Source organism: Apium graveolens, chromosome 4, assembly GCF_009905375.1.
Source record: "Apium graveolens cultivar Ventura chromosome 4, ASM990537v1, whole genome shotgun sequence".
NCBI lineage: Eukaryota > Viridiplantae > Streptophyta > Magnoliopsida > Apiales > Apiaceae > Apium > Apium graveolens.
In genome coordinates this window covers 74,916,392-74,942,201 of record NC_133650.1, presented here as the reverse complement: position 1 = coordinate 74,942,201, position 25,810 = coordinate 74,916,392, and the positions used below count along the sequence as shown (strand labels likewise).

The 25,810-nt window shown below is 34.9% G+C and overlaps 5 protein-coding genes across 6 annotated transcripts; 2 read left to right on the top strand and 3 right to left on the bottom strand.

Annotated features, from left to right (window-relative positions):
• Positions 1-4,229: 4,229 nt before the first annotated feature.
• LOC141718064 (potassium transporter 8-like) lies at positions 4,230-11,048 on the top strand. Its single transcript, XM_074520416.1, has 9 exons — positions 4,230-4,444; positions 4,738-4,860; positions 5,148-5,634; positions 5,725-5,778; positions 7,360-7,620; positions 7,716-7,768; positions 8,639-8,762; positions 8,880-9,134; positions 9,823-11,048. Exons 2-9 carry the CDS (start codon positions 4,822-4,824, stop codon positions 10,872-10,874), a joined length of 2,325 nt encoding a protein of 774 aa, XP_074376517.1. The 5' UTR covers positions 4,230-4,444; positions 4,738-4,821; the 3' UTR covers positions 10,875-11,048.
• A 78-nt stretch (positions 11,049-11,126) lies between these two features.
• Positions 11,127-12,688, bottom strand: LOC141718066 (putative ADP-ribosylation factor GTPase-activating protein AGD6). Its single transcript, XM_074520419.1, has one exon. The coding sequence runs from the start codon at positions 12,568-12,570 to the stop codon at positions 11,332-11,334; it is 1,239 nt and encodes a 412-aa protein (XP_074376520.1). The 5' UTR covers positions 12,571-12,688; the 3' UTR covers positions 11,127-11,331.
• Positions 12,689-13,150: 462 nt separating this feature from the next.
• LOC141718065 (uncharacterized) lies at positions 13,151-16,266 on the top strand. 2 transcript variants are annotated; one of them, XM_074520417.1, is made up of 7 exons: positions 13,151-13,388; positions 13,495-13,575; positions 13,677-13,853; positions 14,512-14,682; positions 14,795-15,007; positions 15,115-15,203; positions 15,417-16,266. In XM_074520417.1, the coding sequence occupies exons 1-7, from the start codon at positions 13,307-13,309 to the stop codon at positions 16,059-16,061; spliced, it is 1,458 nt and encodes a 485-aa protein (XP_074376518.1). In that variant the 5' UTR covers positions 13,151-13,306; the 3' UTR covers positions 16,062-16,266. The 2 variants fall into 2 exon arrangements, with proteins under 2 accessions (XP_074376518.1, XP_074376519.1); XM_074520418.1 differs by having other exon boundaries at positions 13,153-13,388; positions 15,420-16,265.
• A 97-nt stretch (positions 16,267-16,363) lies between these two features.
• Positions 16,364-18,624, bottom strand: LOC141718637 (putative leucine-rich repeat receptor-like protein kinase At1g68400). The gene is made up of 2 exons (XM_074521014.1): positions 17,295-18,624; positions 16,364-17,170 (listed from the first exon to the last, which is right to left on the bottom strand). Exons 1-2 carry the CDS (start codon positions 18,622-18,624, stop codon positions 16,587-16,589), a joined length of 1,914 nt encoding a protein of 637 aa, XP_074377115.1. The 3' UTR covers positions 16,364-16,586.
• Positions 18,625-20,264: 1,640 nt separating this feature from the next.
• LOC141718063 (ubiquitin-conjugating enzyme E2 5-like) lies at positions 20,265-24,990 on the bottom strand. The gene is made up of 7 exons (XM_074520415.1): positions 24,806-24,990; positions 23,496-23,571; positions 23,216-23,295; positions 21,866-21,980; positions 21,694-21,746; positions 20,953-21,081; positions 20,265-20,583 (listed from the first exon to the last, which is right to left on the bottom strand). Exons 2-7 carry the CDS (start codon positions 23,537-23,539, stop codon positions 20,444-20,446), a joined length of 561 nt encoding a protein of 186 aa, XP_074376516.1. The 5' UTR covers positions 23,540-23,571; positions 24,806-24,990; the 3' UTR covers positions 20,265-20,443.
• Between the last annotated feature and the right edge of the window lie 820 nt (positions 24,991-25,810).

The window sequence follows — 25,810 nt, the reverse complement described above, 5'->3', positions numbered from 1 at the left end:
AATCTGAGTTCAACAGACAACTCCAACACCAAATAGAAGAGAACAACGAGAAGCTGGAAAAGAAGACTAGACACTCCAGGAAAAAGAATTAATTTGCTCAGTCTAGAGGAGCACCTTGAACAAGGCTTGTGAGATTTCTGTGAACTTTCTTCTATCAATTTTCAATAAAATTTGCAGCACTTATCATTTTTATCTACTATTGAATGATCATTTTGTATAAGCTGTTTTGTTATCATCAAGTCCTCCTAAATTTATGCCTACAATTCTAGTAGACATAAATTGGGGGAGATTGTTATGAATATGTTGTAGGCTTGATGATATTTTATCAAAACACCTTAGTATATTTAATTAAGTGTGTTTGTAACTTTCAACGGATAATCTTACTTTATCATCCGTTGAAAGAGTGTTTTATGTTTAAATAAGTTTTTGTAGCACATTCCTGTATACTGTAATGTCTTCGAGAATTAGAGGTTGTAGGATATTCTAAGTCATGTTGACTACTAGAATGATATGTAAAATAGGTTGGCTAATTATAAATATTAGATGCCTTTTAATTTTGCATAATGAAATTGTGTCAACTGCTATGAAAATACTTTCAACGGGTGATTCTACAAGGCTTCGACGGATGACTCAAGATACTCTCAACGGATGATCCAATAGAGACTCAATGGATAATCTACAAAGTCTCGACGGATAACAAATTCAAATAGCAGTTGATAGTAACTTGACAGTCACATGGGTTGATTGTATACAAAAGGAATGTGGCGGCCTATTTGCAGGATTATGAGAACAAAGAAGTATTTCCATTTCCATGCTTACTTGAAGAAACACAAAGATGCTGGATAGAGAGATGAAAAACATGTGATTAGTCTTAAACATTTTGTTTTATATGTTTGTCTTTTTCATATGTAACTTGGTGATAAATAAATCAAGAGTAGCAAGTACAATAATTATCGATTGAACTGAGAAATAGAAAAAGCTACAAATGTTAGGAATTTCTCTGTTCTTTTTTGTAACTTTACTTGTAAGCAGCTATGTGCATTCTTACATCACAGAGTTCTCAATCAATATATATCTCCGGTGAAAAAGATCAATCCACCAACATTTTTTTAAATCTTTGTGTTTAATTACTTTGTGTCTTGAATACATATAGATTTCACTTCCGCACACTTGCATATTCAAACACATATATATTTTGTTAAAGACTTTTCTTAATTTCCAAAATAAACCAGAATTACATTCAACCTCCCTTCTGTAATTCTATTGTTAGATTGTTTGGGAATAACAGTCTCCACGGACATTGGACTTGAACCTCAATGGACCGAATCAAATCCTAACCTATCTAGATAACTTGTCTTCTAAGAATTATGTGCGTAAACATCTTATCAAAAGTTTGCAGTAATATAGAATAAACATTTTACTCTGTTCGTGAAAACAGTTTCAGATTAATATTTTATGCTAAGTAATTGAGTTCATAAATTCGTGTTGTTACGATTTTTTTCGAACAACTATAACGATACGTATAGTGCTTCTTGAATTATGTGGTTGCTTTAAAGTTAAAAAAAGAAAATAAAAGTTATACCGGATTGACATGATATGATTAATTTTCCTATAAAGATTCTAGAACAAAACAAAAGAACCGTTGTTAAAAAAAATTATACCTTATAAATCAATTACAATAAATACAGATCAATGTTATTTTTTGAATAATAGATAAAATATAATTTGAAAATAGATGACTTTTATTAGTGGAAGAAAATATCAAGATATATTTATTAGAATATCAAGAAAAATATATTTGATGGAGTAAGGACTACTTATAATTGAAAAAATGATCAAAATGCCTCTTTTAAATATTCTTTTGCCCAAAATACACATTCTGAAATAGGGTGCCTTAAATACCCACCAGATACTCCACTGATACTGGATAGGGTGCCTTAAATACCCACCAGATACTCCACTGATTCTGGAGTATCAGGATGATACGTCAATTTCAGTGGAGTATCTGGATGATACAACACTTTCAGTGGAATATCAGGATGATACTCCTTTGTCAATAGAGTATCATGGTCGATACTCCTCGGTCAGTGGAGTAGCAGTCCTGATACTCTTTTTTTAATGGAGTACCTGATACTCCACCGTCATTGAAGCATTATATTTTTATTTTGAAAGTTTAGATATTTATTCAATATTTTATTATTTAAACATGTACCATATTTTAAATTTTTAATATTTTATGGTTTAACAATTTTCCATCTGAGATTTAGAAATATTTAAAAAATGAAAAAAAGAAAAATTTAATAATTTTAAATTTTAAAATTTTAGATGATACTCCATTGATAAATGAATATCTCACATGTTACTCCAGTGACAAAGGAGTATATGAGCCGATACACTGATAAAGGAGTATCAACACGATACTCCAACGGGAAAGAAATATTATCTTGATACTCTTATTTCAGTACATTATCAAGCTGATACTACACTGAAAATGGAATATCTGGTAAATATTTTGGACAGTTTAAAATTTTGATGAGTATTTTAGACGATTGTTATTTAAAAATAATTATTTAGATATTTCACCCGTTATAATTTGTGAAAGTAATTTCTTTTATATTTTTTTAAAAAACAATTTTGCTGAAATGTTTCAGTTACCGCCATAGGCTCGGGGGAACTAGCTTTCCTCGTAAAGAGGACAACGATTTAAATTAATAAATTTTAAATGTCGTCACAAGCTTGCGGAGCTAGCTTTAGAAAGAGGACCATAACTTTAGTGACATGCATAGATGCCCCGTTATCTTTAATTTCAACCTTATCAAGTCTTCACAAAAGTGTAATAAGCACAATTTTTTTTTTGCTAAATTATAATAAGCACAAATTTTGATTCCATGTAGACACTATCTGATTAAACACATTTTATTTCGCAAAGTTTAGTTGGAATAAGTAAATTAATTAGAAAAAATTAATTCACTATATTTTTTAAAAATATTTTTTTCCAATCAAACTTTTAAATATATATATATATATATATAACAAATTTATGTATTATACTAACATAAATTATTAAAAAAGTAGAATTTAAATTATTATAATAATTTTAAAATAATCTATGATTTTATCAATCAATTATTTACATTGTAATATAATATATATTTTTAATTTTTAATTTATTGATTATAAATCAATTTTAATATGATTTGATGTTAAAAATATGAGATATTTTATTATGTTTTTCTATATTAAGAATTAGTAATTATATTTTATTAAAAAATATGATAAAAAATAATATATTATTATTTTTAATTATTCCTCAGCAGGAATCCAATTCTGGCACTCCCCGATCCCAAAATTACCCGATTCACATCCCTATAAACAAATTTCAAATATTTTTATTATAATAATATAATTTTATATTTTAGTAATTAGACTTATATATCTTATAAGAAGTATCTTATTTTTAAAATTTTTGGAAGGGCCGATAATCGAACTGTACTATAAAAAGTAAGCTCTGTGGCTACTTTAAGTTATATAATCCTGTGGGTACTTGAGTTATATAATCCCGTTCTAATAGTTACTATGGAAAAAAAATCGGGACAAAACATTCTCTGGTCTTTTTGTTTGTTAACCAGCACCAGTTGCTCCTTGTAATTAAATGAATTATTTTATGATGCCTCAATGATATATAATAAATACAAAATTTTATAATTTTAATTAAATTTTTATTTTTTAATATTAATGAACCCTTATATTAACAGAAATTATAACAATCAAAATATTCCAAATTTACAAATTTTAATATTTAAGTATATGTTTATGAACACCCACTTAACAAACTCATAATTAAATTGGATCGGCCACCCCCAATTTTGGTGAGCCCTTAAAACCAACTCTGGCACTAGCAGAATAAAATGGTAGGTGAGTCAAAACTCCATACCCAAATCACACAACTAATTTGTTTGCACGAAAAGAGTAATGTAGAATGGGCAAGACAGGATTAAGACCTCCACTAAACAAGATCCGATCCCATCCGAGTCGACTCAGTGAATCTCTCACTTGTTCTACTAAACTGACCCCATAACTTGTGACGCGTTACTTTCACTGACCCAAAACAATCAGTTAGTGCCTATACACATACACACAGGTACCCTTTACTCATCTAGCCCCCACCATTTACGCTCATCTTCTTTAACACTTCTCTTTGCGTTTTATAGAATAAAACTGAAACCTCTTAATTATTATCACTGTTCCTCACGGAGAAATGCTAGAATTCTCAAAAATGCTTTTCGAAAATCCTTCTCAAATACTGATATTTTAGATGTATATTTGGTAATTTTATTGGTAATAATAATGAAATGTGATTCCATGTACATATGGGGGCTGCAAATTATAACAAGATAAATATCAGGCCAAATTATTCGAGAAGAATTTTGGGAGGGGATTTGAGGTAAGTAGCCCTGGTCATTTGCATATACTGACATATATATATATATTTGTTCCAAATACATCCAAACAAATATTGCACTCTCACTCTTTTGGTTTTTTAAGACCCACACGCAAATATCATTTTTAAACTTGTTTTATTATTATATAGCAAGCCACTGCTTCATTCATTCATTCCTCGTTCTAATACCATTCTCTGTTCCTTGTGTTTTGTGTTGCCTTCTCCTACTTGTTCACATTGGTTTTGCTCTTCAACACATTGTTTTTCTCATTATTTTCTTGAATATTTGAGCTCAGATTTGTATTAGGCCATCTGGCCCACCTTCTTTTTTCTTCATCTTGATGCAAGAAGTGATCTTTTGTAATCTTTGACGGTTTCTCATGGATGTTGAAGCTTGGAACCGTCATAATCCAATCAAGGTCAGATTTTTATAAACCCAAATTCAAGATTTTTATTTTCACACACAGTGGCGAATATGTTGTAATCATGTATGATCTTGATTATAATTTATGTAACTCAAATTCAAGATTTTTATTTTTGTTACATTTTGTCGAAAAATTGTTACATTTAAGTACGTGGCAAGCAACAACAAGCTGCGTGGCGAGACCTTGTAATGCGTATTCAGCTGAGCCTGCTGTCATTAAGTTGTTGTGTTTTTACAGTTTAAATTGTGTTTTTGTTGATAATTGTTATGTTTAATTTACAGAAGGAATCATGGAGGACTGTCTTGACTTTAGCTTATCAGAGTTTGGGAGTAGTATATGGGGATTTGAGTATTTCACCTTTGTATGTATTCAAAAGCACTTTCGCAGAAGACATTCATCATACAGAGTCTAATGAGGAGATATTCGGGGCCTTATCTTTTATTTTTTGGACATTAACTATTATTCCACTGCTTAAGTATGTGTTTATAGTGCTTAGAGCTGATGATAATGGTGAGGGTGGGACTTTTGCTTTGTATACACTCCTTTGTCGCCACGCTCGAGTTAGCACTTTGCCTAATGGCCAGCTTGCTGATGAGGAGCTTTATGAGTACAGGAAAGATGAGATACCATCTGATAATAAAGGTTATGGAATGAAGTTAAAATCAACATTAGAAAAAAACAAAGTTTTGCAAAGGGTATTGCTCATATTGACTCTAATCGGCACTTGTATGGTCATCGGTGATGGAGTCCTTACACCAGCTATTAATGGTAATTCTGGTCTCTAATTTTTTTGTGACACTTGATTGATCGAATTCACAATTTTTTGATAATTTTACGTTAATCTTCATTTTTGTGCAGTATTTTCAGCTGTTTCAGGCCTAGAGCTTTTCATGTCGAGGCATCATCATCAATGTGAGTCCCTAACTATTTGCTAATTTTTCATTGCTAACAAGATATGGTTATCTTTTAAATATCCTGTTTGTATAAATTGAGGTTAGAAAAAATGGTTGGCAAGATGTTTAAATGAACTATACGAGCATTTAATTTTTTTGGTATTACCAACTACTGGGGAATCTACAAAGTTAAAATTAAAAGGGGAATATAGATAGAGATATATGGTGTAGCAATGGACCACATCATGAATGGTGATTGAGGATAGCAGAGGCCTCACGGCTCTCATCTGCTGATGTTTTGAAGCATGAACTAGTGTCACTTCATTCTGAATATGCTTTAAAGAGAGGCACAAAATTAGGTGTTTAAATTATAGAATTACTGATTCATATTAGAATGCAGGCCTTCATTTTTAATCCAAAATCACTTGTGTGGACGTGATGTTGGTGGACAAAGAGAAAATACAAATGTGTTCTGCATGCATTATTGTGGGTCCTTTCGTATTTAGATCAGAAAGAGCTCTCTTCTTTACAAAAGTCAAATCAGCATCAAATAAAAAGATGAAAGTTAGGTTTCTAACCTTACACACTACACAGGAATAAGTTGAGGCTAGAAATTGTTCTAATTAATTACCAAGAAGAAACGGATAATGTTGCACATCTGTAAGGTTGAGAGAGAGGCAACTTAGATGAGTTCAATCACGTGAAAATGAAAAGTATGCTCTCTATGTTTCATTTCATGAAAAGAGTTTCAATTCTGCAATCCTAAAAGTTGAAATCAATTGGAGTACGTATTATTTGTTCATGTATATGTGTATATTATCTGCTACACTGGAGTTCAATTAGGAAGAACCTTTGCAGTTTCGTTTGTGGACTAATAAAAGTGGGTCATAATCTGAGTAAAATTCACAAACACGACATTGTCAAACATAATTTCTTTTGTCTAAAATATCATCAAACAGAATATAAACGAACTCAGGTTGGATTCTTTCAAGTGTGATTAAAAAAGCAACATAATACTGCTTTGCTGTTACTATTTTGCAAAATGATCTTGTAATGACAAAGTATTAAAATTATATCATGGTAGTATAGTTTTCTATGCAAGGACAAAGTAGCATATACAATAAAATACACATGCATCAGCTAGAATCTGATCTTTCAGCCCAAGTCCAAATGTCCGAAATGTTAAAGTTGATTGAAAGCATGTGTTATGCCTTTGTGTTAGTGGGAATCAATTCTTGTGCAGTATTTTTTGCCAACTTCGATTAAATTCTGGTTCTGCCACTCATAATAGTAGACTCTAGCCTTTTGGAACATAATCTAAATTGCAAATGAGGATAAGAGACGCTCTTTGTGCGAGCAAGTATAACTCTTTCTTCGCTAATGACGGCCTTGTTGTATAGTCAAACATAATTCTGAAGTAGCAACAAGTAATTCAGTACCAGAATGTTAAAGCTTTCAGTACTTGCTATATATATTACATTCCTGCAAATCTGTGCTGAATTTGCATACATTTCAGCACTTGTATATAACTGACTCGTATACTCGATTTGCATACATTTTTAATTATTATGAACTTCTAAGTGGTTTATTACTTCTGCAGATGTTGAAGTCCCAGTTGCTTGTGTCATACTGGTAATTTTGTTTTTCTTACAACACTATGGGACACACCGTATAGGGTTTCTGTTTGCACCCATCGTGATAATATGGCTGTTTTGCATAAGCACCATCGGACTGTACAACATCTTTCACTGGAATCCTCTAGTGTTCCAAGCACTCTCTCCTCATTACATGTACAAATTTTTGAAGAAGACACAGAGACAAGGTTGGATGTCCTTGGGTGGGATTCTGCTCTGCATAACGGGTGAGATTTTTGTTTTTTTTTTTTATGTTCTCGACGCAGTTATCTAATTTAGAATAATCGATAAATTATTTGATGTTGCGTTTAACCAAAAACAGGTTCAGAGGCAATGTTTGCTGATCTTGGTCATTTTTCTCAGTTGTCTATCAAGGTAAATATACTTAAAATCGTTATTGTTAAGTTTATGACTTCAAACTCTAGTGTCTTCATATTCTTAAATAGATTGCACTAAAATTATAAAATACAGAGCATTTTGGCCATTTCCCCCCTACTCTTGTTCTTATGTTGTTCGGTGTTTTCACCTCAAACATCTAGAATTTTCTCTCGTATCGGTTGATTTACAGGTCATGAGTAGCCAATCGACTTTATGTTATCTTCTACTACAATTATCTGGCTGCACCATGATATATCCTTTCTTTAAGTGGTGATGAATCACTTGATTTGCAATTTTTTCCCCATTCCTTTAGTTGTGTGTTATTCTAATTCTGCTTATGATTTATGTTGTGTTTGGTTTGAATGAATGAAACGGAAGGGAGTGGACTGAGATTTAAAGTATAAATTGGGTGAACATCCAAACTTATCATTCCATATTCCATTTCCATTCCTAACAACCTACACTACAATTGAAGCACCTTAATTAAAGCAGCAAGTAAAAGGGATCCTTGGTAGCTTGCCTACTCTCTTACTGTATTACACTGTATTTCGTTGGTGTTACCTGATTCAATATATATGTACTGTCCTAATATCTGTTTACTAGATAATAGAAAGTATCTGCAGGATAGACGAAGACACTGTCAAACTCGTAGAAATCATTTTTTTTTTACTAAGTTAGTCTTTTTGCAAAGAATAGGAAACAGTAATGCAAAAGTATAATGAGTGATAAGTAGAATCAACTGCAGTTATTGTTTCTGTCTTCTAAAGATTTCTTTTCTTTATGAATGCATTGCTTAGTCTCTACTTAATGCTTATCCAAATATTATACATGAAAGCAACTTCTCTTAAAGATAGCAGTTCACTGCAGATTGCTTTCACCTTCGTGGTTTATCCATCCTTAATCCTTGCATATATGGGACAAGCAGCTTATCTTTCCAAACATCATAATATAGCAACCGACTACAATATTGGATTCTATGTATCAGTACCTGGTACGTCTGATTAATATCTCAGTTAATGCACATTGTTTTTGTGGAATTAATTTCTTTGGAGAGGACAAAACACGTTTGTAACGTTTGTTCTTGTATTTGATAAACATAACTGTTCAGAGAAACTTCGTTGGCCCGTTCTGGCAATAGCTATACTCGCGGCGGTGGTTGGAAGTCAAGCCATAATCACTGGGACCTTTTCAATTATAAAACAGTGTTCGGTATTGGGTTGCTTCCCAAGGGTTAAGATAATCCACACATCATCAAAAATGCATGGCCAAATCTACATTCCAGAGATTAATTGGACCTTAATGCTGCTATGCTTGGCTGTTACTGTTGGTTTCAGAGACACAAAACATATTAGTAATGCATCAGGTAATCAAATGTGTTTTTTTCTCTATGTAGGCAGAAGATGTCACATTACAGGGTTGAATGCTCTTTTTACTTTCCATTTGTTTCTTTATCTTAGAGTTCTTTAGTTGGAAAGCTTGCCAACAATATAAGGAACTATATATGTTGCTATCTAGCAAAAAAAAAACTATACACATAACTAATTTGTCCCCACGTGTAGGTAGACATATTTTAATCTTTCCGGTCCTTGTTTTTGCCTAAAAGAATCACTTGATCCGTAGCATTTACATATTCAAACCATCTATTAAAAGGTAATTTTTTCTGTGTATGGTCTTTAATCTGCTTCCCTTAAAAAATTTTACGATCAAGTCCTTGATTACTGTCAGTATGGTCAAGAATGACAGTTTGTCATTTTATAATTTTTCGCAGAAGATAAGATGTTGGCGCTATCGTCTTTCTCCCATTTTCATTAGTCATTCTGACGATGGCACCATATTATGGTTGCGTTGCCTTCAGAAAGGCTGAAAATTTACTTCCAAGTTTTGGCACTCACCCCGCTACATAGATGCTCCATCACTAATTTATCACAATCTATGCAGCTAATTATTTTTGGAAGAAAAATACTTCAATTCTGTTATGTTTCTAGTAAGTAGTTGTTTTGTGGCCGTATATATTTGGTCATATAGTTGACAGCGTCTCAATTATGCTGCAGGTTTGGCAGTTATAACAGTTATGCTGGTCACTTCTTGCCTAATGTCTCTTGTCATTGTTCTATGTTGGCACAAAAATATCGTCCTGGCATTGTGCTTTATATTACTCTTTGGTTCCATTGAGGCCCTTTACTTCTCAGCTTCCCTAGTGAAGTTCCTTGAAGGAGCTTGGGTCCCAATTGCCCTTTCCTTCATCTTTATGGTGATAATGTATACTTGGCACTATGGCACACAATTAAAATATGAATTTGATGTTCAAAACAAGGTTTCCATAAACTGGCTGCTCAGTTTGGGTCCCAATCTTGGAATTGTAAGGGTGCGGGGCATTGGTCTGATACACACCGAGCTTGTCTCCGGAATTCCAGCCATTTTCTCCCACTTTGTTACCAATCTACCAGCTTTCCATCAGGTTCTAGTCTTCTTATGCGTCAAATCTGTTCCAGTGCCTCATGTTAGACCTGAGGAAAGGTTCCTGGTGGGAAGAATTGGTCCAAAAGAATACCGGTTTTATCGGTGTATAGCACGATATGGCTACCGTGATATCCATTTGGACGATGTGGAGTTTGAGAGAGATCTTGTTTGTAGCATAATGGAATTCATCCGGTCAGAAAGGCAAGAGTCTATTACAGGATCAGAAGATTCTGGGGAAGACGAAAAGATGACAGTTGTTGGAGCATCTTCCTCGTATTACATGAATACTAGGATGTGTGAGGAGGATGTCGACTTGTCAGAAATGGCTGGCACTTCAGACTTGACAGAAATCGAGTCGCCTGAGATCCCAATGAAGAAAGTGAGGTTTGTTGTACCACATAGCCCAGAGATGGACACAAGTGTTGGTGAGGAGCTGCAAGAATTGATGGAAGCAAGGGAGTCGGGGATTGCATTTATACTGGGGCACTGTTATGTGAGGGCCAAAAGGGATTCAAGCTTTATAAAGAAAGCTGTAATCAACATAGGATATGATTTCTTAAGAAGAAACTCTAGGGGGGCAACATATGCACTGAGCTTTCCCCGAGCATCTACTCTAGAGGTGGGGATGATATACCATGTTTGAGTGAAGAGCTGTAAATTATAGAACAGAGCTTCTATTCGAAGCTGATACCCATATTAGCTGATGAGCTTTTAGGCATGCAAGTAAAAGTATTCTGACATACAATAATCTTCCGTACTTGGGGCTCCCTCCATTATGCCTAACCTCTTTAGATGAAACTATACCTTGATAAGTAAATACTTCCTCAATGCTTCTTAAGAAAACAGGTGTTTGCTTTCATTTAAATATTCATGGGAAAAACTGCAAACTACTACAAATTACAAATCTATAATTGCTTTAAACATCAACAGACAAAAAAAAAAAAAAAAGGTTCCCTGCAAGCACAAGCATGAAATGATAACTCTTTTCTTAGAAATTTGACTATTATACATGTTTAAACACATAGACTCTATCCAATATAAGTATACAAGAACGATTAGAAGGAACCCAAAAAATTAAAGGCTGGTATAAGATGCTACCTTTAGCGAAAGCCTCCCTCTGTCCAGTTGGAATCCGATTTCCCATTTCCTTTGGCATTGGTGGTAGCACTTTGGTAGAAATTATCATCTTCATCATCATCCTCCTTAGCATCATCCCAACCGGCCCAGCTGTCTCCATTAGGTGATGATTTTTCCTTATCATTTGGGCTGTCCTTGCGATCCCAGTCATCCCATGAACCCGAGGCGGGAGATTTATGATGCCCACTAGATGAGTTTTGCCCCCTGCCACTAGAACAATTCCATCCTTTGGACGAATCTTGATAGTAGCTAGTTCCCCGGCTTTCATTTCCTTGGCAGCTATCATTATTGGAGACACCAGTAGTAGTATTACCTTCTTTAGTGTACTCGTCAACTTTGTGCGAAGCCAATGCCATGACCCCTCTCATGATCCCCCAAGTCCTTTGTCCAATCTCACTTGTTTTAGCAGTCACAACATTGACCCTGTAATCATATCCTCCATCCATCACCTTACTAGTGAAATCCTTAGTTCCAGCTTGCACTGCCGATGCAGCAATCAAAGATAACCTACCAAGCCCCTGACTAACCCCGGAAAGAAAATCCCCTTGAGAACTACTCCTCGCCATAGGCCCCGGGCTAGATCCAAATCCAACGTACTTCCCTCCTTGCGACGGAGGCAATCCATCGGGCTTCGACTCATTCTCCGCCATCTTCCTGGCAAAAAAATCCTCCTTCCCGGCCGCAGAAGCCAATTGTGCTTTCGTAAACCCCTTACCTCCACCACTAGTCCTAAAATCCCCAACCGTATTATTTCTCCTCATTTCTCTCGATTTTGCCTCGTCCCATTCCCCCCAATCATTAACAACAACTCTGCTCTCCTTCACAACAGGCGGGTCTCTCCAGGTCCTCCCCTCCGCCAACGCTTGAATTCTCTCTCGATAAACCCTCGCCGCGTTCGTATTATACTTTTCCACAATCCTCGTCTCTTTCGTCACCCCGTACTCTTTAAAAAACTCGTTCAATTTCTCATTCCCGCCAACTTCCATTTTCTTCAACTGAATCTCCGACCACGAATCCATCGTCACCGACCGGACGAACGAGATGTGGACCCCGAGGCTACGGTGCTTTCCAGAACATTCGAGACACATGAAAACCCCGTACGAAACAGAAGCCCATTGGGGGTTCTTCTGAGAACAATCGACGCATGTTTTGTTGGGTGGTTGGGATTGTAAGTCGCGCAAGCGGCGTGTTGCGGAGGACATGGTTCGATCAGATTGATGGAGAAATGTGATGATTTAGTTCAGGGATGTTGTGAGGAGATGATCAATGATGATAAAATGGATGAACATGTAGACAGACAGGTGATAGAAACAAACTGCATGCAATTATGGCCATAAGAATAATGCTTTTAAGAATATCATATAAACCATATATCAGATTCTTTACTTTCCACGTTAAACCAAACATATTCGATATCTCTAGTCAGAACTCATTGATGACGAAAAAATATGTATTTAAATTACGCCTTACTTAGAAGTAGAAATTATTATTTTGTTGAGATTTTTTTTTTCTTAGCTAGGCCTGTTTGGTAGTGATAACTAATAAAATATCATAAATTTATGAAAAGTAGCAATATATGAATATTTGATAAATAATCTCTTTAAATGAATACGTTTTTCGATCCCGGTGTAATAAAGACAGTGTATTTTTTGATCTCGTGCTCCACGAAAAAATGAAGCTACATCTTTTTATATGATAATTAAACCGGTTGTCCTTTTCTTTTAACTTTTTCTCTTTATTCTCTCAGTTACGTTTGTGTAACACTCCTAAAACCTCCATAAATTCACACCCCTTCCCCCAGCTTGCTCTCATTGTATGAAGAAATAGAAAAGGACATCTGCTAAGGTCAATCTCACTCTCATATGAACTGCAGAGTTTGTTTATCTTCTTGAATAAACAGACTTGTTTCATAGGCAGCTGTCGTGAGGAACAAGAAGAATGTTTAATCGTTGGATCGTATTTATGATTTCTCTTATTCTATTTGCTGAGTTCTCATCAGCTTCTGCAGCTCCTCCTGCAAGTGAGTAGATAATTATAAATGCAAGTTTGTTCATTCTTTCTCTTGGCATTTGTGTATTATGTAACATTTTGACGACTACGCTTCTATTCTTTTCTGTGTTGTGCAGAACTTGTTAGTCAGGTTGTGTCCCATGTTGTTTCTGCTCTATTTAAAAAGTTGTGGTCACTTCAAACAGATGCACCCGTCGGTATGAATCTCTTTTTGACTAACATTTCAAGAACTGCAATGTTTTCTTTGAAACTTCAAATAGTCCTTGTTGGAGAGATTGATGGTTTGGCTATATTTCAGCTATTTCTGGTCGTTCATTGGTCAAATTTGAAGGAGGATACACGGTGGAGACTTTGTTCGATGGAAGCAAGCATGGAATTGAACCTTACAGTGTGGAGTTGTCTCCAACCGGGGATCTTTTGGTTTTGGATTCTGAAAACAGTAACCTTTATAAGATTTCAACTCCATTATCTCAATGTATGCTTGTTTTGCCTCTGAAATATTTATTTGCTTCGTTACATAATCTTGGTTAATTGTGTGTTCTTGCATGCTTGATTGCAAAAATGTAAAAATCTCAAGGTAGAGTAGTTATGATGTTTGTCTCTGTGGCTTTGGGAAAGAAGTTGGCCCTAGTGGTTGGATGATCTTACATTAGTTTTCTTTAGAAACACACCAAGTATCTGTAGTTTCTTTTGAATAACTTGTGGAATTAGGCACATATATCTTCTTCTTTTTTGGTTTAGAGGAATACTGCTCTTTTTATCTTTTGTTTGATTCTGTTCAACACATTCTTTCTTAAAATATAATAGCCCCCTATTTGCTTTAAGTGACCAACTTTCAACTACTTAACAGATCACTTTGTAATTGTTCTCTTCTCAATCATCCCATATTCTTTATGTTTTCATATAGCGATGGGCCTTGTTATCTGGTGCATAAATAATCAAGTTAGGTTAGTTTGTACTTTGTAGGGTAATTTAGTTTCTAAGTTAACAAACACATGTGTGTGTAATAAATGTATGTGTTTGTTTCAACACATCAAACTCCGTAAGCGTATACCCAAGATGAATTTACTAGACAGATGCACATAATATTCCTAGTTGTCTTAAATTCGTTTGAAGTGAATAGTGAAATGCAGATAGCAGGCCTAAGCTTATGGCCGGATCATCTGAAGGGTACTATGGTCATATTGATGGGAAGCCAAGAGAAGCAAGGATGAACCATCCAAAAGGGCATGCAGTGGATGATAGAGGAAATATTTATTTAGCAGACACCATGAATATGGCAATCAGGAAGATCAGTCATGCAGGTAATGTTATGTCCTAAGCATTCATTTGCTCAGTGATTGAATATACTCTTCAAAATATATCTACGTCATTGAATAACATTAATAATTCAAGCATTGCTGTTTCTCTTTACAGGGGTTGTCACCATTGCAGGAGGATCACGGGACCAAGGGCTCGGTCATGTTGATGGTCCAGGTGAAGGTGCAAAATTTTCAAGTGATTTTGATGTGGTTTACATTGGAAGTAGCTGCTCTCTTTTGGTTATTGATCGTGGAAACCAAGCAATTAGAGAGATCCAACTCCATGATGATGATTGTTCTTACCAACACGATGATCATCTTAATTTAGGTCAAACCAAATTTTCATATACTTTCTCATTAATATTACAACAATACTTTTAGCATTCACGCTGACCACACTACTGACATTTACGATATCATTTTTGATACGTACAGGCATAGCAGTACTTGCTGCAGCTTGTTTTTTCGGGTACATGCTGGCATTGCTACAACGTAGAGTAGCATCCATGTTTTCTTCTCACCCTGTAAGAAATCGTATATTTGACTTGAACTGTAGTCTCAACTTGCATGTATTGTTATGACATCTCATAAAAATAACTAAATCAATTACACATCAATACACATGACTCAATTAGAAACATGAAATAATTTATCTGAACTGTGATCCACTAAACCTGCAGCACTCACAGTAGGTTTCTACTTGCACATCTTAGTTACAAATTTACTCGCATACATAGCAGGATCCCAGATATATGGAAAACATTCCTTCAGCAGCTCATCAACAACCTCTTAAACCAGTCAGGCCCCCCTTGATTTCAGCTGAACTAGAAAAACAAGGAGGCTTATTTGGTTCACTGACAAAGCCTTTTAGAGGAACATTGCCAGGATTCAGAAGGAAACAACCCCGGCATCATTTGCAGCAACAATATAACCAACAGCCGAACAGAAATCAAAGTTCTTGGCCAATGCAAGAGAGCTTCACTATTCCTAACAAAGATGAACCTCCTCCATTTGAAACAACAGATCCAAGAAATAGGTATCCTATTACGACTAATAAAATGGAGAAAAGCCGCCATCTGAAGAAAAGCCGGACAGTCTATGAGGATTGGAATGACGATTTCCACCAACAAGAACAGCCGCAACAGATACAACAACATCATTATCAACAGCTGCAGCAACACCAGCAGCATCACTCATCTAATCCTCAGACTTGCTACGAGCAAAAGCACGAGACAAATGAGATAGTGTTTGGAGCAGTTCAAGAGCAAGATGGACGTCGTGAAGCTGTGGTGATCAAAGCTGTTGATTATGGAAATCCTAGTTACAGTAATCATAATATTCGATCCAGATACAACTATATGGGGTTTTCATATGGGTATTAATTAACCTATACTTTTGATTTTTGAACTGCTCTGCATTATGAAGATAAATTGGTAGAAGATCATTAAATAATGCAAAGTTAACTAGTTGTTCTACTTAGTTTTTCTCCTTGTTTGCCTTCGCTTCGAAATCCTGTACCTAATTTTTTACTAGTGGCTATAATCAACAGCTGTACACAATCAAGAGGATTCATATTTCATACATTGTTACTAAGAAGATGCAATTTCAGTAAGATTTGGATGACACAAAATTAAGACTGTCGAAGCCAAATTGACATAATTACATACAGAAACATGATCCGGAACACAAAATTTCCCCTACATATGCCTCTCAAAAAAATTAACCAACTATTTCTTGCGAGACAGAGGGAGTGATTGTTCAGAGCATCATCATCTATGATCTTTCATGTTGATTATAAATGAGGATATTTCTCATTAATCTTCTAACATACATAGCTGATGAGCAAGGATACAGATTGACCTGATTCCTCAAATGTCATACCTTGCTAAATTGGAAAGCGGAAAGTCTCATAAATTAAAAGAATCCGAAATGTCCAGAGATCTCTCATCCTCCTCTTTGAGAGTATTGATCATAAGAGCAACTTGGTTAATGCTAGGCCTGGCTTTAGGTGAATCGTTAACACATTTTATAGCAATCTGCAGCAAATTCACCATCCTCTCTTCACTTGCGCATTCTCTAATTAAACTTTTATCAAAAACTTCGACTGTCCATTCTTCTCTAACCACTGAAACAACCCATTTAGCTAAGTTCATCCCATTGTTTTGTACTACTGCTTGCTTTCCTGTCAACATTTCCAGAAGAATTACACCGAATGCATAAATATCCGACTTGAATGCTGCCTCATCATCAGTTTCTTGTGTTGCTAAAACATTGTTCACATTACAAGTAAGTGGTTGTTCTTGGTTGATTAGGCCATACTCCACTAGACATGGCTCCATATCCTGATTTAGTAAAATGTTTGAAGATTTGAGATTTCCGTGCCCAATTGCGTCATTTTTTAGCTCTTTTTGCATGAATGCTAAGGCCTTTGCAATGATTGCTGCTGCACCAATTCTGCTGCTCCAGTCAAATGCTTGCTTTATCTGATCACCTGTAAAACGATATCTACTTTTAGGAATGCATTTAGTCAAGGGAAAGTTAAAGTTATCATGGAAAATTGTTTTAAGGTTGTGGTGCTTATAAGTGTTTTCTTCTGGAATTTGAGTGGGAGTTACCGTGGATTAGGTTGAAGAGACTTCCATTAGATTGGTATTCATAGACTATAAGTTTTTCTTCTTTGGATGTGTAGAAGGCAACAGGAGGCAACACATTTGGATGCCTAAGTTGATCTAATTTCTTCATTCTCTTCTTGAATTCGTCTGATGACATTGTCGAATCCTTAATCCTTTTGACAGTCAAGTGCTTGCCTATAGATTCACACATCACCTTATACACACTGCCATGTTTCCCTCTACCAAGCAGCTCCGCCGGTGCCTTGAGCAATTCATCAAATTGTAAACCATTTACCTCTGGACTAGTAGAAACTACTGCACATGGTGAACCCTTTACTGCACTTTCTGTGGACGTAACCAAGATATTTGATCTAATCGACACACTCTCACCTTCAACTGACACTATTTTAAGTTTGATGTTACTTTCATCAAAAGCTGCTACCTTCTTTTGGTCTAACTCAATCCCCGTGTAATCTTCTTTTTCCTTTCCTTTTCTGCAAAACTTGAACAGAACGAATATAATCACAATTATACCTACAAGAAAATAGCCTACAAACATGAGAATCTGATCAGTTGAGGGACCACTCCTTGATTTCTTTTTGTCTTCTGGCTCTTGGGAGGCTAGCTCTTCCAACTTCAACACTGCTCGTGCTGATGAGCATTCATTTGGCAATGGGTTACCACATAACTCGGGGTTATAGATGTAGCTGCTAGCAGGAAAATTAGAACCTCCATCAGGAATACGGCCAGTGAAACCATTCATGGATACATTAAATTTCTCTAAATTGGTATAATTTAAAGATGGCAAAGGCCCTGAAAGACGATTATCTTGAACTAGAAATTCCACCAAGCCTGTAATCCTAGACAAATCTGGTAAAGAACCAGAAAATAGATTGTTTGAGATCTCAAACACCATTAGATTATTTAATCTGGAAAATGAATCAGGAAGGCTACCCGAGAATCTGTTTCCACGTAAACTCAACATCTTGATGAAGGTGCAGTTTGAAATGTGATCAAGATTCTCACTGTGAAGGTTGTTTTCATTGAGACTAATGACAGTAAGAGATTCAGCAAGAGACTGTACATTGCAAAGAATACTTGGATCAAAAGTTCCAGAAAGATTCATGCCATCAAGTAACAGTCTTCGCACTTGAGTCTTGGCATCACATGAAACACCTTTCCACATGCAAGGATTAGAAGCTGATACTCCATTGCTTGACCCCAGTTTTACAAAAAAGTTGAGCAATGCAGTTTCGATGACTTCTTCAGACTTTGAGGAGCTCGAAAGGAAAAAGAAACATGCAAGAATTACCAGAATATGATTTCGATTCATTTCACAGAAATAAAGTAACGAGATTTAGTAGGAAGCTCAAAGGTATGAATGTGGTGAGGTTGATGTAAATAACAATGTTTTGTGTTAGATTTGGAGTTTAAATTATTGCCTGTTGGCGGATTCCACAACGGATTGTTTCTTTAATAAAGTTTAAGTTGCTGTTTAATGACAAGGAATGATCATTACGAGTAATCTGACACTGGAATTATATGGATTTCATTAGCCGTGCAGGTTAACGGTAAGACTAGATTGTCTGTCACTTGTCAGCGACTCTTTCTTAGGCATTTTCTTAAAAAATATACATGGACTGCATCAAAACATCTTTTACTTTGAGGTTAAAATAAATAAAAATAACCTTTGAAGTTCATAGCATTTTCCAATGACATGTATTATAACAAAACAAACAAATGATTCATAATATGTTTATATATAATGATATATGCATCATTACATATTTATAAACACAAAAAACAGAGTACGGTATGTTGGAAAAGTTCCAAGGCCTAAAGATGATGAAATGGACAGAGTGTGAATGAACAAATTAGTTGATAATTAGTATCACTAATTTGATTTCATTCCAAACACAAAATTAGTTCAAATCAAACGGAGCATTTTGGATTGGAACTAAATCCTTTTCATCATATATAATCATGGACTGATAGCAAATCCTTTTAAATCTTCGTGATAGGGATCTCATTGTCTCTAATATCCTGCTACTGGTTTTTAAAAAACATGCTAGCTTATATAATATTTGTAACTAAAATTTACTAATAGTTATGCCGAATTTTAAGCAACTTCTGTTGAACCTTTTAACATACTAACAAATCAATGACCAGGACCGTTTCCACACCTCTCTCACTTTGTTTTGTAGCAGCAGTCCCAGTTTTAATCCTTCGACCTACTTGGATATTGCATCAAGTAGACTTTCAGGATTTCATGGGTTGCAACTTTGGCTCACAGGATGATTGATATAGTCTAATTATTTCTGTAATTCACGGAAAAGGGAAAAAGGAAAAAGAGTACAATTACGTGTGATCAGAAATGAACTCGGAGTGTAGGATTGTGTTAATAATTGTAAATGGAGAACAGGCCTAATAAAAAAACTACCGCGTGCAATAACATTACTTACCCAGTAATAACATCAAGAAACCGTTAACTCGGGTGACAATCTGACACCGAAACATAATATATGCAAGTAACTGCTGACTTCTCTCAATCCGACTCCGAAAACACAATATGCAAGTGACTGCTAACTTTCCTTTCGTGTCACCTGGTTTAACTTTAAAATCAATAGAACTTTGGTAACCACATGTCCCCATTCAAAACGTTTTTAATCCATACAAATCTGTAAAGAATGGCACAGAATTGTATAGATGTGCAATTGTAACTGCTTTGTAATGAAGCAAGGTGCTTAACAATTGGTGTCCGACAACTAACATTTCAGGTGGAACTGACGGTAACAGAGTGAAAGAAAGCAAATGGCTCTAGCATCAGCATAGAATAAACATGCAAACTAAGGTATGCGGAAATTTCACCAACTGCACATATAAAGTAGAAAATTTTCTTCTTATTTCTTTAACATGTTCTATTTTCTTGCTGTTATATGTTGCACTTTGTGTACCTACCAAAACATAAAATGATAAATGTAAATAAAAGCAAATCTCATTTCTTAAAAGTAAACCTATGTTGCAGCACAGATTACAGATTAATTTAGCATGTGTGGCAAGTGTGCCAAATCCTAAAGGTCCTTTTTCTTTCTAATCTTACAGGCAACTAAACATAAAAGCCATGCACATACAGTGAAACAATTTTATCCTTTTTATGGGTCTGCATGGCCAGCAACATCGTCACTAGAGGCACTCCGTCCATCACTAATGTCATCGTCACTTGCCTCTTCATCACTTTCTTCTGCTTGCTTGCTGGTGATATTCTCCTTTTTTGCGTAACGCTCGCAATATTCTGGCAATAAGAAGACAAGCATGTCAAATTGTCGATATAGACAACCTGCTGACTGCCCCTTGACAAAAAGATGGTTCTAAACTCATGAGTGTAGCCAGTATATTTCAACTACTTCTCATGGCCGTTATCAATGAAACAAAGAGGATGTAATATTTCTAACAAAGATATCACCAGATATAGCCATTGGCTATAATTTAGTGAAAGTATTTCCTAAAATCCCTTAGTCACAGATCCAAAGCCTTATGACAAGTAAACACAAACGGAGCCTTACTGAGTTATTTCCATTCTTCTGTAAGCAAAGTGCTGCTACTATGTCATAGTGGTAAAATAAAACTTAGAAGGGAAACACAATGAGAAAAAGGACTTCACCTTTCACTTTTTCGTCATATTGCTTTCTGTCCTTCATCATCAAGGATGCTGCATCACCATTTAAGGGGTCTGAAGGATTTGGGTAAAGCAAAAGTTGAGGGAGGAAAACTTCAAACACATTTATAAGATCTGCAATAGTACAGAACAATAGTTAATACGTCTGAATAATGGCCATGAACACAAGATACACATCATTTACAAAAGAAACTCCCAACCAAAGAGGATCATCTTTTTCTTAAGCATATAAAGAAAGATAGAAAATGATTTAAGAGGGGGAATGTACTGGTACAAAATTTTCTCCAAATTCTCTTTTATCTATTTAATTACTTTTTGCTAGATTTCTCCCTGTTTACAAAGGCAAAATAAGTCGCAACTTCTTCATTCATCAAATCAAGGACATTCTTAGATCATTATTTGTAGTCATTAATCACATCCAGCCTTCACTTTTTTTTATTTTCTGCTGCAAAATGTTGCTGATATAACCTTCTTGAAAAGCGAACGCAATCCACGACCATAAAGTTTTTGGTCTATAAGAAACATATCAAATAAGATAACTCATAGAATTGGTGTTTAGTATTCTCAAATGTGTGTATGATGTTTACTTCCTTCTATACTCTAAAGGGATAGCCAATAAAGTGGTATTTCGTACACAATTTCCACGTATCTTCCCCCCACAACAGCAATTTGGATAAACAAAAAAGGAAAGAAACAACAAATTTAGAATGTGTAGTTTAGTATTACCAAACATTGGACTCCATGATTGGTTAATGACATCTAAGCATACAGAACCCGACCTGTAGAAAAGTTCCAGTAAATGATATTAAACTGTATTAGCAATAACTCAAGATTATAAAAATAGTACTGAGCCTACTAAGTGGTTCATATATTTTACTTTAAGTAGATGTCAACTTACATCTCGTCAACATTGGGGTGGTATATCTTATTGAGAAACCCTATAGATGGAGACTTATATGGATAAGCATCTGGAAGCTCCACACGTACTTTCCACACACCGCCTTCATATAGACCTGCAGCCAATAATAAAATGATCATTATTAGCTTTTCGTTCTTCTATACGGTTGTGATCATTATTATCTTTTCATTCTTCCAAAAGGTTGCGATCGTTCTTAGCTTTTCATTCTTCCACAAGGTTGTTTAATTTTTATGACATGATAATTCTTAGATTTACAATTTTACATAAGGTTGTCTTGGGCGGAAATGGGTAAGAAAGCAGAGAAACCTTCATCCAGTATGCTCTGTGATCATGAAAACTGTAGAATCACCGGCGCTACTGTATTAATGGCACAATGACTCCAACCAACAAACTTTTATGAGACGGATTTTCCAAGACCCATAATATAATAACCAAATTGCAGTAAAAGTTCATACTTGTAAGATCTAAGTTGTAACAAACAAAAGAAACAGTTCTAACTGGTTGCAGTTACAATGCTGCTGACAGTGTAAGCTCTAAACCAAAAAAGTGAAAAAATACTACGACAGAGCAAAGACACAAAGAAGTTTACAATGGAGTTGGGTATAGCCGATTTATTTTGGGCTAAAAACATACAGGTTATCCACAAAAGACAATTAAATTAAGCCAGTTTACATCTCTTTAACAAGATGCATTATGTTCCATTGCCTAAAAAACAGACCAAACTTTTTCGCAGTAAAAAAACAATCATCAAAGAAGAAATATTATTTTACATATAAAAAATTTGTCAAAATACCATTTCTCGTACTTGAGCAAATTCCATCAGAGTGCGAGATAATTTTTTATTGGAACACAATCTGTTCAGATAATTTTGGTTTTTCCCGCAACAAATCACGCGTCCGGCGTCCCAAAATAACATGCAAAAAATATATGTTTGAAAAAAATGTTTTTCATACCAAAGACTGTGCAGAAAAACGGTAATGCATGGAAGGAGATGGCATTTTATGTTGTCCAAAAAACAGTAAGTTTATGCGGAAAATAACAAGGAAAAATATGGACCTCCACATCTGATGAAACCATAGTCCCCTTGAGATAAAAATGTGATTCCTGAATTTAAGTACATATCATACTAATATTTATCTCGTGCATTCATCCAAAAAATTAACGAAGTACATCTAGATATCAGAAAGCATATAATTCATATGATAAACAAAATAGTCAGGCTTTGACGGTGTAACTAATCTTCATTCAGAAAGGTTGTTAATTGTTATTACAGTTGAAAATATGTCGCATATAATAGGCGCATAAAATGGAAAAAAGATAGAACATTACTTTCTTTGGGACCATGGAATTCCACATTAAATTCATTGAGTCCATCATTTATTGGCTCCACAGCATAATCACTCATCATCCTACATCATAAGTTCAAGAGGTCAGTAAGCCAGAACGGATAGCCGCAATTGAGGAAACCTTGAGAATTTGATAGAGAAGTAGAACAATTTGTCCATAACTATGGTATATTAAAATCTGCAATAATAAAATCTATGATAGAAGAAAAAGTAAAAATATTAATGACTAATTCAACGCCAAAGAAATCATGTAAGATGCTTACAGTTTCATGACATCCATATCTCTCCTCTTGCTTGGAGAAGACATTTTCTCAAAAAGTATACGTTGTCAATAACTACCTGCCATATAGAATCATAAAGAAACATCACAAAGCTAATAAATATTGTGAAAAAAGAGCTATAATAATCACAGCACATAAGGACACGTCAAGAGACTGAATTCACAAATTGACAAGCATATCTCACAAACAAAAAGTTTCACTCCTAGACCTGGATGTTAGAGTCCCTGAAATATTAATTAAATTTGGTCCAGGTATTATGCGGGAAGGAAATGAACAAAACTACAAAAATATTAGGATTAAATGCCACGTCAACTCTTAAATGTTATTTAATGTGAGATAAGGAATCTAGGGAACTTCTAACCTGGCAAGAAAATATGGGGAACGATTCCTACATATATCACCCAAAGTAACGTAAAAAGAGATATCTCTACGCCTACATATAATTTGTTATTTTAAAGAAAATATGGTGAGCCGTAGTCCTTGGCTTTAAAAGGAACAGCTAGGCGTTAACACCAAAAAGACAGATATACTGAGGTTCCCCCACAACAAAATATTCAAGCATATCATATTCAATTTGAAAAAGAAAATGATTGATCACTGACAAAAAGAAACCATAAGAGTTCAAATTCAAACACATTGGTGCATAAACCAGCAAAGTGCCATAAAACTTTGTACATACTAATCATGCCGTTAGTTCAATAAATAAATCAAGTTTTCAGCTCTTCTGTTTCTTGAATCCATAATCACAAACCAGAAGAGACACACACACACACAAAAAAAAAATATACAAACAGAGGATACAAGAAAACAATTTGCGGAATAATAAGTTTGTCAACCAAAAGAATCGCTATAACAGTCTGTCCAATTACAATTTCCCTAGCAAGTAGTACAGTTAAATCATGTAATACTTTCTCAACTAATGACCAAATACATACTTCAATTTGCAATTCACTAAAATATACATTATAATCAAGCAACTAACTAGTAACAGGAAAACGAAACAACGCCGCAAACACTTTCCGCAATTTAACTTAACAAATTCATACTCAAACTACAACATGAAGAAGCATCCACAAGACATCCAAATGCACAACATAAATAGATAAACAAACAAACTTATCGAAATTAAGTACATACTACAAATTAAACATACAACTAAATTGACATAAACGTAATGTGAACACATTATAAACAATCAATAAAACACAAAACAATCAATCTCACATACAATTAATAATCGAATACAGTAACAAAATAATCAATAAAAAGGATGAACGGAAAAGAGAGATAACCGGAAAGAATTGGACGGATGAAGCAGATCGGCGGTGTGTAAATTGAAGATAATGAAGAATTACAATCTGGATTGTACAATGTTGTAATATATGAAAATCAATTGGAGAATAAGAAATAAACTGCGTGTGTAGAGAGAGATAGATGGGATATGTTGTAAAAAAAATTATATAAGCACCCATCCAAAGGTGTCAAGTCGGTGACAGAATTTATGATTTAATAAAATAGAAAAGAGAGATACGTGGGATTGTTTTGGGGTTCCTTTCTCTTCCCTCTTTGATTTTCTCACTTTTTCATTTTTTTACATTTTTTGAATGTAAATATAGTACAAAAAATGGAAATTTAAAAATAACACGGTAAAAGTTGCATATCAAGTTCTCGTGAATGGTGCACGAAATTACGTATAAAGTTGAAATGGTTGCATTTTGTTATGGGTCGAAAGTTATGGTGTATTTAATGATGGGGTTCGTGAGCTCAATACTCTATTTGATTGTTCTCGTGTTTCGTGACTCAATCTGTCTTCACAAGATACCTAATGCTGGGGTTCGTGAGCTCAATACTCTATTTGACTGCTCTCGTGTTTCGTGACTCAATCTGTCTTCACGAGATACCTACGTACCTTGTCGTATACTACGGATAAAGTAAAAAACATAATTTTAATATGTTGGGTGAGACCCCTTATATAGGTGTGAGATGCTTTGAATTAGATTAGGGTTAGGATACTTAGTGGGTAAGTTTCAGATTTAAAATGGACTTTGGAGTTCTAGAATGCTGGGATTTGCTTTCTTATGCGATTATGTGGCTTGAGAACTACTCTTTTAAGAGTTTGATTCTGATTCGAACTTATTTTCTCAGCCATAATTTGGGCTAATTTACAACCCACGGATTTATTAATAAATTATCGGTTTGTGGGTCCTTGAAACCTAATTAATGTTATATTAATTGCTTGGCCTTAATAATCGGGTTTCATTTTTGGACCAAATCGGGTCTATTTAATGCGCTTATTT

What these genes read in the sequence shown, in the direction of transcription:
- LOC141718064 (XM_074520416.1), top strand. Translation starts at nt 4,822, where the DNA reads ATGGATGTTGAAGCTTGGAACCGTCATAATCCAATCAAG. An exon ending in GATTCTGCTCTGCATAACGG is followed by an intron (nt 7,621 to 7,715) that starts GTGAGATTTTTG and finishes AACCAAAAACAG; the next exon opens with GTTCAGAGGCAATGTTTGCT. An exon ending in ATTCTATGTATCAGTACCTG is followed by an intron (nt 8,763 to 8,879) that starts GTACGTCTGATT and finishes ATAACTGTTCAG; the next exon opens with AGAAACTTCGTTGGCCCGTT.
- LOC141718066 (XM_074520419.1), bottom strand. Translation starts at nt 12,570, where the DNA reads ATGTCCTCCGCAACACGCCGCTTGCGCGACTTACAATCCCAACCACCC.
- LOC141718065 (XM_074520417.1), top strand. Translation starts at nt 13,307, where the DNA reads ATGTTTAATCGTTGGATCGTATTTATGATTTCTCTTATTCTATTTGCT. An exon ending in TTCTGCAGCTCCTCCTGCAA is followed by an intron (nt 13,389 to 13,494) that starts GTGAGTAGATAA and finishes TGTGTTGTGCAG; the next exon opens with AACTTGTTAGTCAGGTTGTG. An exon ending in TTCAACTCCATTATCTCAAT is followed by an intron (nt 13,854 to 14,511) that starts GTATGCTTGTTT and finishes AGTGAAATGCAG; the next exon opens with ATAGCAGGCCTAAGCTTATG.
- LOC141718637 (XM_074521014.1), bottom strand. Translation starts at nt 18,624, where the DNA reads ATGAATCGAAATCATATTCTGGTAATTCTTGCATGTTTCTTTTTCCTT. An exon ending in TCTCTTCAACCTAATCCACG is followed by an intron (nt 17,171 to 17,294) that starts GTAACTCCCACT and finishes ATCGTTTTACAG; the next exon opens with GTGATCAGATAAAGCAAGCA.
- LOC141718063 (XM_074520415.1), bottom strand. Translation starts at nt 23,539, where the DNA reads ATGTCTTCTCCAAGCAAGAGGAGAGATATGGATGTCATGAAACT. An exon ending in GATATGGATGTCATGAAACT is followed by an intron (nt 23,296 to 23,495) that starts GTAAGCATCTTA and finishes CTTATGATGTAG; the next exon opens with GATGATGAGTGATTATGCTG. An exon ending in ATCATGGAGTCCAATGTTTG is followed by an intron (nt 21,082 to 21,693) that starts GTAATACTAAAC and finishes GTACTATTGCAG; the next exon opens with ATCTTATAAATGTGTTTGAA.